General features: G+C 44.2%; 1 protein-coding gene across 1 annotated transcript; it reads right to left on the reverse strand.

The window, feature by feature from the left end:
• Nucleotides 1-2,059: 2,059 nt before the first annotated feature.
• Nucleotides 2,060-9,639, reverse strand: CCL18 (C-C motif chemokine ligand 18). The gene is made up of 3 exons (XM_003281386.2): nucleotides 9,500-9,639; nucleotides 2,980-3,091; nucleotides 2,060-2,587 (listed from the first exon to the last, which is right to left on the reverse strand). The coding sequence occupies exons 1-3, from the start codon at nucleotides 9,564-9,566 to the stop codon at nucleotides 2,497-2,499; spliced, it is 270 nt and encodes an 89-aa protein (XP_003281434.2). The 5' UTR covers nucleotides 9,567-9,639; the 3' UTR covers nucleotides 2,060-2,496.
• Between the last annotated feature and the right edge of the window lie 674 nt (nucleotides 9,640-10,313).

Below are 10,313 nucleotides of genomic sequence, written 5' to 3' on the forward strand. Positions count from 1 at the left end.
AACCAAGCTAATTAAGAATCCTGTGATCTGGAGCTTGCAGGACTAGACGAGCAGAATTTTCCACTCCAAGCTAATGTTAATATAAGCAAAAATGAGGAGGTGAGAGATTAGGCAGGGCAGGAAAGCAGGTCCCGAAGCAGCCCAATCCACCTCCTTCTCAGATCCCATCTTGTAAATATTTATCTTGATGATAAAATGAATGTATTAGTCAGTTATCCAGAAAAACAGAAACAATAGGCTATTTCTCGCTATAGATATAGATTGGATACCAATGTTGATACAGATATAAATACCGAAATATTTATTAGGGGGATTGGCTCCCACAATTATGGAAGCCAAGAAGTCCTGCCATCTGCAAGCTGGAGAACCAGGAAAGCCAGAGGTGTGATTTGGTCCGAAGGCCTGAGAACCAGGACAGCTGAAGTTGTCAGTCCTGGTCCAAGTTCACAGACCTGAGAAGGGGTCAAGAAGGGGAGGTGATGGTACAAGACCCTGTCTGAGTCTGAAGGCTCAAGAAGCGGAAGCGTGGATGTCAGAGGGCAGGAGAAGATGGATGTCCCAGCTCAAATGCAGACAGCAAAGTCACCCTTCCTCAGCCTTTTTGTTCTATTTGGGACCTCAGTGAATTGGATGATGCCTGCCTGCATTGGTGAAGGCAGATCTTCTTTAGTCTTCTGATGCTAATCACTTCTGGAACACCACACAGACACATTCAGAAATGATGTTTATCAGCTATCTGGGTATCTCTTAGCTTAGTCCAATTGACGCATAACATTAACCATCACAATGAACAACTGTGCCCTTTGTGAAGGTGCAGCTGTGCACCTTCACAGAGGCCGGGGGCTAAAGAGGGTGACCTTCACACTTGTTTCACCAGCAGGGGGCAATGTGGAGTCAATACAATGGGGAGCCGATGGGCGGTGGAAGGGATGACCACAGAGCTCCCAGTGCTGTGCTGGAGGAGACGTGTTAAAAACCCAGTTCTAGAAATAACTGTATCTGATAGATTTTCTGCTTATGATTAACTATCCAATGGAATGAACCAAAAATAACTGGATCAGATGCCTTCAAAAATTAAAACGGAGTTGCATTGCCTCTGAAACCGTAATGCTGGTTAAAAGCAACCTATGACCGCACACCAACAGTGGTTCTCAAACTTGTCTGTGCATTAAGATCCCTTGGGGAGTTTTTAAATTACTGATGCCAGGCCCCACATCAGTCCAATTAAATTCACAACTTTGGAGGTGAGGCCCTGGCATTGGAATTTTTAAAAGCTCTCCTAAGTGATTCTAATGTGAATTCAAGGTTGAGGAGCCCTGTTCTACACTTAAGCCAATCAACAGACATCTCCAACAGGAAACAGACACCTCTATAAGCGGTATTCCTTCTTCGGAGGGTTGCCAGATACAATTTAGGATACCCTGTTAAATTCGAGTTTCAGATAAAGGACAAATCATTTTTGGTACCAGTAGGTCCCAAATATCGCATGGGATATACTTACACTAAAATAGTATCCATTCTTTATTTTTATTTGCTAACTCTGGCCACCCAGCCCCAAGCCTCATCTCAGATAGTCATGGAAAACATCCTCCCCAAAAGCAGAGTGGAGAACGAAGATAACATGACCAAGGCTTTCAGCAACTTCCAGGTAAGGAGTCCTTGCTAGACTGTGGGCAGTATTTGCTAGACTTTTACTAATATAAGTACTTAGCCCAAAACCCGGCACTCGGTAAGGCCTCAACAGATGTTAGCCATCATTCTGAGGAAAGCTTCCTTTATGAAAATGAGCTCGTACGCATAAATATGCATTGCAGTGTCATCTTGATATTCATTTAAGTGGAAAATTTTTCTATCACATTTCAGTTACAATATGGTTTATAAAATAATGGTGTCTGTTTCAACTTTTCAGGAAAGTATCTCCACAGAAACGTCTGGTATGACAGTAGAAGTACTCGGTCCCTATCTTGCTGTTTCTGCCTCTTTTTATATTTCCCTGCTCCTCCCCCAGAATTCCTTTCAATCTGTGATTCCGATTAGTGAAACAAAATCAACAGAGTCGTCACAATGAGAATGCTGGTTTACCTTTTATATAAGTACTGCCAATATATTAAAAGGTGGTGCTGAGCAAAACCATTCAATAAAGATTTGTCATTTGATACATATGGCACAATGTCTGCTGAGAAAGCTAATCACACTGATTGATCCATGCATTGAATGTGCGAAGAGTTGAAGGGAAAAGGGGAAGGGTGATAAAGACAATGTCATGAGGTGTCAGAGAAAATACTAATTTCGTAATGCAGTTCAACAATAGAAATCAATTTCAAAATGAAATATGATGCATAAACTCAGATTAAAGTTAGTTAATGTGGCTGGGCATAGCAGATGGGACTCTTAGAAGAGGTGGCCTCCAGGGTGGCAGGGTCATTGCCCTGGCTCAGGCTCCTGCTCCCTCCTGGGCCCACCAAGGTCACGGGGTCTTCGCAGCTTCCAGGCCCCTCAGGCATTCAGCTCCAGGTCGCTGATGTATTTCTGGACCCACTTCTTATTGGGGTCAGCACAGATCTGCCGGCCTCTCTTGGTTAGGAGGCTGTGGAGAAGGGAGGAAGAGTTAAGAACCGACGAACTCATCAGGGGAATCCTGTGGCCCCTGCGTCCTTCTCTGTCTCAGGCATCTCAGAGCCTGTCCTCATGCCCGTAAAATTTCCCCTTAACTTCGGGGTTCACAGGCCTTCCCCGAGTGTCTCAGATGGGGTTCCTCAGGAAGCAAACTTCCTGTTGTCATGTCTGCTCTCTTTCCTCTGCCCAGGGGCAGGCCCTTCAGGACTCTGCAGGCCCCAGGCCAGGTCAGAAAACACTGCAGGGGCCTCCCCCGGAGTCCTTCACCTTGATGGGCCTTAGAGAGATGAGCACTCTAAGGGGACCTCACCCTAAACCTCCCAACCTCCCTCCTGTGGGGTGGGCAGGAGCACTGGCACTTACATGACACCTGGCTTGGGGCACTGGGGGCTGGTTTCAGAATAGTCAACTATGAACTTCTGTGGAATCTGCCAGGAGGTATAGACGAGGCAGCAGAACTCTTTGTTGGTACGAACTGCAAGAGACAGGACAGAAAGATCCCAAGTCACTGTTCACAAGGCAAGCCAGCTGCCCCTGGTCCCTTTCCTTGAGAGTCAGGAAGAACTGGGAGACATCACTGCTTGGGGTGGGGATATGGGGACAAAGAGATCCAGAAGGAAGCTGGCATTTCTTCTTTGCCCTGACATTTTAATTTCTGCATCTTTCTCTTGGTAGTTCTCATTCTCTGTCTGTCTTGGTTCTGGGTCTCTATGTCCCTTTACTGGAAATTTAGTTTTCTGAACAAACTATTTCCCATCCCATCTCTCCTTGGGGAGTTCCATCGGAATTCATAAGGAGAGCCAAGGCCACACCACTGAGAACCAATTGGACCCAGATCCTACCTCTTGTCAGAATCCCCATGGGCCTCCATTTTCTCATCCATAGAATGGGACTCACTGTCCCTCTGTCTCCCAGAGATGGAGAATAGAGTTGCTGAAACCTCTTAGGAAGAAAAATCCTCGGGAAATAGTCCCTGAAATCCCTCTGATGTTCTGTACTTGGAGGTCTCAGGGATAGGCTTGGGCAGTGGGGTCCAAGCCGTGGCCAGACAGTGGGGGCACAAGAGCAAAAGACAAATTCACACAAGGGACAGCAGGCCTGGAGGCAGAGGGCCTCAGTGAAGAAAAGGACAGCAAGGGCAACTGGGGGGGTCCCCAGGATGCTGGGCAGAGTGTAAGCTCCCGTGGCAGCCGGGAAGAGCTGAACTCAGGACTTGTAGCCGCTGCCTCCTCCTGGGGTCTCAGTCATCTCTTCTCTTTCCAGGCAGCCTTGGGGTATTAGAAGATATAAACTTGGGGAGACTGAGGGGGAATTTTGTTTCTTTTTTTATTTTTTAAACTTTTAAGTTTGGGGTATATGTGCAGGCTCGTTACATAGGTAAACTCATGTCATGGGAGTTTGTTATACAGATTATTTCACCACCCAGATTTTAAGCCTAGTACCCATTAGTTTTTTTCCTGATCCTCTCTGAAGGGGAAAATTTTTAATCATGATATTGGTGTCATGCTGTGCATTGCACAAACCAGGAGAGCTTCAGCTCACCACAAAGCTTCAGGCTATTTGCAAGAATGCTTCAGTTCCTCCCTTGGTGGGGAAATGGTTTCCACAGTGACAGGAGGTGAGATGCTGGTGTCACCCTGAGACTGGGTTAGCTGGTACCTTCTCACAAGGGCAGATCTGTAGATAAAGGCTTTCTCCCATGGAGCGGAACCTTCTGATGGCCTCCCCAGGTGTTCTGACAGCATAGATGTGCCATGGACGATAGTGCCAGAGAATCGTAAGAAGCACAACCCAACAGAAAACCATGCCCTGGACGGAGACAGCAGAACTGGGGAAGTGCTACAGGAGGGGTGAGGTTGAGGTTGGCCTTTCAGACACTGGCTCATTGAACCGCTACAATATGCCAGTCCCTGGGTTAGCTGGGTTAACTGGGGGCTAGTATGAATGATGAGCCTTAAAGAGTTGTTACCCTTTGATCAGCAAGGTGTTCTGCCAGGGATCTATCCTATAGATATAAACATAAAGATGAACAAAGTGTTTGTCACAGCTTATCTGTAACAATTAAAAGATGATGTACAATTTAAATTATGGCATATTCACCTCTTGTAATAATAATTAGTCCTTAAAACTGAAAAAGTAAATAAATCAGAGCCCAGCATGGTGGCTCATGCCTGTAATCCCAGCACTTGGAGAGGCCAAGGTGGGAGGATTGCTTGAACCCAAGAGTGTGAGACCAACCTGGGCAACATAATGAGACCCTGTCTCTCTCTATATATTTTTTTAAGTAGCTGGGCATGCCTGTAGTTTCAGCTACTTCGGAGGCTGAGGCAGGAGGATTGCTTCAGCCCAGGAAGTCAAGCCTACAGTGAGCTCTGATCATGCCACGGCACTCCAGCCTGGGCAATAGAGTGAGACCTTGTCTCAAATAAATAAATAGATAAATACATAAATTTAATGGGTGGTCCTCCCCGAGTTTGTTTAACAGCTCAGTTGTGTCATCAAGAACTCAGGCTTCTTAAAACATCTCCCCTTCCCCCACCATTTTGTTGGCTTTTCTTATTTGAGCTTGTCACCTCGTGGTTACAAAATGGCTGCTGCTTTCTCAGTCATCACATCCTCATAATGTCTCATCCACAAGCATACAAGGGGGTCTCATAGGAGTACAGGAAGAGCAATGTTACTAGTGTTTTTAGTTCAAATAGCTTTTTATATGATTTGTCATGTGAGCTATAGATTACACCGAAAAGTAGTAAAGCTAATTTTGAAAACACATAAAATACAGAAAAGAATAAAAACTCATTTCGGATCTCAAAGCTGGGTAGGTGGCAGGCAAACGGAGGCAGGACTGTGAGAGTTTTTTACTACATTCCCTATTGTGGCATATGTGCATTCTGATGCAAAATCTGAAAAAAATATTTCATTGAAGGTAGGAAAAATTCTAGTACCCAAACCTAGCCACTTTTTTTTTTTTTTAACAGTTTGGTATCTTTCTTTCCAGTGCAGTATTTCTTCTAGGCTTATGATAGTACTGTTTGCTCATTTGCTTTTTTCCTTCTTCTTACTGTGTCTGGTGGGGGAAGACATTACTGTTGTCATGATACAGGTTTTCATTTTGTATTTTTTTATTTATACAGCCATGTATCACTTAATGACAAAAATACATCCGAGGAACTTGTCATTAGTCCGTTTTGTTATCGTGGGAATATCATAGACTTACACAAACCTAGATGGTGTAGTCTACCGTACACCTTCGCTGTATGGTACAGCCTGTATCTCCTAGGCTACAAAGTTGTACAGCATGCCACTGTACTGAATACTGTAGGCAACTGTAATGCAATGTGAAGTATTCGCATATCTAAACCTATCTAAACATAGAAAAGGTATAGTACAAATACAGAATTATAATCTTATGGGACCACCGCTGTATAATATATGCAGTTTGTCATTGACCAAAGCATTGTTATGCAGCATATGACTGTGCTTAACATTAAAAGACTTTTCCAAATCATTCCAGTATTTTTAAGAACTGCCTAATTTACTCAAGCCTAGTACATTAATATTAGCATGCACTACTGTAACATATGTGGGTTGGTTTTAATTTTTCCTTTTTTTTTTAGATGGAGTCTCACTCTGTTGCCCAGGATGGAGTACAGTGGTGTGATCCCAGCTCAGTGCAACCCCCACCTCCCAGGTTCAAGCGATTCTCCTACCTCAGCCTCCTGAGTAGCTGGAACTAAGGCGTGCACCACCACGCCCAGCTAATTTTTGTATTTTTGGTAAAGATGGGGTTTCACCATGTTGGCCAGGCTGGTCTTGAACTCCTGACCTCAGGTGATCTGCTTGCCTCAGCCTCCCAAAATGCTAGGATTACAGGTGTAAGCCACCACACCTGGCCAATTTTTCATTGTTATAAATTGTGCCAAATATCTGCATGCAAAAAACTTTCTCCATAAGTGAAGTTATTTCTGTAGGATATTTTCCTAGCTATAGGCTTCCTGGGTGAAAAAATAAGGGCATCTAAGGCTCCTGATCTATATAGACACCCCATATGTAATGCATATTCATGTCTGTTACCCAGTGTCAAACCCAATGATGGCATATTGTAGGGACCTAAGAATGTTCAATGAATCAAACAGCAGTTAAAAGCCTGGCCCCATCATTCTTGTCATTCCTATAGTCCAGACTTTCCCTATTCCATTCTGTTCATTTGGGTCTGGATCAAACACAACTCGAACCACTTAAGATTCTGGGATATCATCTTACATGTCACTTCTGTGCAATGGAAACACAACACTAGAAATGTCTGTTCCATAGGAGGAAATGACCATGGTGCCATTCACAAATAGATCTGTTCTTGATAGAAGGTACCAGCTAAGCTTGGCTTCTTGGTGACAGCAATTCTTGACTTCCTCCTCATGAGTTAAGCATTTCTTAGAAGCACTCTGATTAACACGATGTAATGATCCTTTTCACCCAGCGTGTGGTTTAAGTGTGACTTGTGCTGCCCAGAACGCTGTGGCATCACCATTTACATCACACCATGTGGTCAGAGTAGCTGCCGCACAGCATTAGAGATCTGCTCTGTGGAGGAAGTGTTAATCTGAAGATCTCTCCATGTATGTATGACTTCAACACTAACATCTCACCTTCTCTCACTGTCAAAAACATTTCTGCACATTCAGCCCCAACAAGTGAGCAGCTGAGTTGCTCTCATACATCCTGAACCCCTGGGGGACCCAAGGTACCCCAACATGTACAACTCAGAGCATGACACCATGCACTGAACATCTTCCCCTCTGGTCATCCCTAGTCTCCAGCTCCTCATGGTTTAGAGTTGCCTGTAAAGGGTTGGGGTCATGGCTTGGTCCCCAGAAGGACGTAGGCGGCAGTGAGTGCCCAGTCCTGTTTTGGCATTGCCTACACTCCTCTGCCTGCCCAACACCGAACAGGTCTTCTTTGGTGCCCTCCATCTCCTCTCATGGCCCTCAGCTCACAAGTCTCATCTGTCCCATGAGACTCTCTTGACCCTTCTCCTTTCTTCATTTTAGAGTTGTTTCCCTATGCTCTGGACAGACATTTAAGCCATATCACTTAATTCTTGTGGATTAAGATTCTCTAAGTAAAATGAAAGAACTTCACAAAAGGTTTCAAAGTGTTCTGGGCTATTTTCCGAGGACTTAGATATCTAACCTAGATCTGAAAGGCAGGAGAGGGCTAGGACCCATTTTTAGTTGGGAAAACTGAGGCCCAACTCAGTCATTCACAAGATGCAAACTCTGGGTCTAGTTGGTTCCTAGGGTGAGGAAGTGGCAGAGTTCCCTCAGTTCTCCTGAGAAGCTCTACTCCTAGAGCTATTTAGAGAAGATGGTCTCTTGCTAGTAAAAGTCTATGTAGACTGAACGAAGTTCCTACCCAAAAGAGATGGAACAAAGGCCAGCCGTTCCAAGAGCTATACTCCCTGAAGAGGGAGCAAGGGAGTGAGAGTAAGACAGAGGCAGAGATTTAAAAGAAACAGTCAAAGTCAAGGATAAATGCCTGACTTCCTTAGTTCCTTTTGTGCCCTACTTCACAGTCCTGAGCAGTGAGGTCTTCATCAACTTCTTGCCGGTCCCTTTTCAAGAGTGGAAGAAGTTTACTTGGTTTTTCTTAGGTTCTGGATGCCGGTTCCCTCACGGTTAAGGCACCCCATTGTCTCCTGCCTCTCTTATGTTTCTCCATATCCTCTGCAAATTTGCTGACTCCAGCAGCCAGTGCTCTTGCCCTGGCATAATGTCAGCACCAGTCCTTCTGTCTGCAAATAGGGCATATGGAGGAGACAACCCACGGGACAAGGGACAAGGAGCACGTAAGCACAAGTAGGAGGTGGGAGCTACTATGGACTTTCATATCCAGTGTGAAGGTAAAATGAAGGTAAAATGAAGACATTTCCAAGCAAGCAAAAAATGGAGACTTCACTATCAGAAGACCCACAGTAATAAAAATACTAAGAGGATTCCTTTAGGCAGAAGAAAAGTGATTGCAGATGGAGCTCAGAGATGTGGAAGAATTTAAGAGAACAGGAAGAGTAAATATGTGATGAAAACTAAATGAATATTGACTGTATAAAGTAACTAAAATATATCATAGGATTTTAATTTTAAGACCGCTCACCACTGGTTTTATAATAGGCAACCAAAAATTTGCAGTGCATCTACTGGGAGGTGTAGGAGAAGCAGCAGATGTGTGGGGTATGAATCTTATCTGAGGGAACAAGGACAACAGGAGTTGCTCAGGAGAAGAAGCCCAGGAGGGTCACAAAGGAGCAAAGGGAGACAGCATAGCTCAGAGTTGAAGCCTGTGGGAAAAGAAAGCTGGAAATAATCTGGCTTTTTGTTTCTTCTTAATTTGCCTAGTCTTGTCTCTCCATTTTAGTCTTTATTTTACGCTACAGAAAATCAAGCTCTCTGAATAGTCTATTCCCTTCTCCTAACTCTCCTTGGGGAATTTTTTTCTAATAGATTAAATCATAAGATAGCTGATAAAAGTATAGACATCCTTTATATTACCCAAGGGGTTTAACTCAGGAGACTGCTGAGGTCATTGTAAAACTTACCAGCACCAGTAAGAACTAAATAGACCTAGATTCTACCTCATGCTAATAACCCAATGAATTAGACTTCAACCATCTCATTTATCTCAGTAGGATAAAACTTCTCTGACTCCCATCCGGCTGCCCAGATCAATAGACTGCTTTTCAACCTTCTTGAAGAAAACAATGATGTCACTTTGAAACCCCATTTGAGGATCCCTAATTTCACACGAGGGTTTTCAGGCCACAGCACTTGGAAGAAGTCGCCTGACTTCTGCCCAGGGAGCCATCAAAGCACACGGATGACAGACTCACCTTGTGCACAGGAGCAGAGGGCCATGGTGCAGAGGAGGACAAGGAGGGCAGCTGCAAGGCCCTTCATGATGCTGGGCGGGCAGAGAAGTGGTCAGAGTGAGCTGGGGCTTGGAAACTCACAACTCCTGGCCTCCTTCTGGGGTATGAGCTGTCGTCTCACATTTTATAGGCAGCCCTGGACCATGGGAACATTGGAGGTGCTGATGCAAGACATTTTAACTATGGTGGTGTCATGTGAGTTCTCAGCCCAGGGTTGCCTATGGTTACTTGAAAGTTTTAGGGTACACAAACGAGTGGTTCACTTGTTGATTGAAGTGCTTATGGGGAAGTTGTGTCTCCAGATGGGTGACCAGGAGTTGGAAGCACCCAGGGATTATACTTAGGATTATGCATAATCATGTGATTATGTTTTCATATGACAGATATTTCTCGGAAATGAGTGGTCACAGCCTCCTTTGATAAAGCAGAATGCTTTAATGGATATTCACAATTGTTACTCCTTTTAATAGAGTCACATGCTTCAATCTTTTATATAGAGTTAGGCCTTTCATGATCTAATGAGAAATCTTCCCCTATCCTAAGGCAATAAAGATATCCTCCTATGTTAACTTGTAGCAGCTTTATTGTTTTAGCATTAATATTTAAATTACAATCCATTTGGAGTTGATTTTTATGTTTGGTGTGAAGAAGGGTTCAAGATTTATTTTTTGCCACATGAATACCCAATGGACCTTGGCAACTCATTGGTAAGACCACTGTATAAGTCAGGATTCCCCAGAGACACAGAACCAATGGTGTGTGTATAAAAAATAAG

This window comes from Nomascus leucogenys, unplaced genomic scaffold (genome assembly GCF_006542625.1).
Source record: "Nomascus leucogenys isolate Asia unplaced genomic scaffold, Asia_NLE_v1 Super-Scaffold_391, whole genome shotgun sequence".
Lineage (NCBI taxonomy): Eukaryota > Metazoa > Chordata > Mammalia > Primates > Hylobatidae > Nomascus > Nomascus leucogenys.

Excerpts from the sequence above, each read along its gene's own strand:
- CCL18 (XM_003281386.2), bottom strand. The coding sequence starts at position 9,566 with ATGAAGGGCCTTGCAGCTGCCCTCCTTGTCCTCCTCTGCACCATGGCC. Across the intron at positions 3,092-9,499 it reads CCTCTGCTCCTGTGCACAAG|TTCGTACCAACAAAGAGTTC; the intron begins GTGAGTCTGTCA and ends TGTCTCTTGCAG. Across the intron at positions 2,588-2,979 it reads TGCCCCAAGCCAGGTGTCAT|CCTCCTAACCAAGAGAGGCC; the intron begins GTAAGTGCCAGT and ends CCTTCTCCACAG.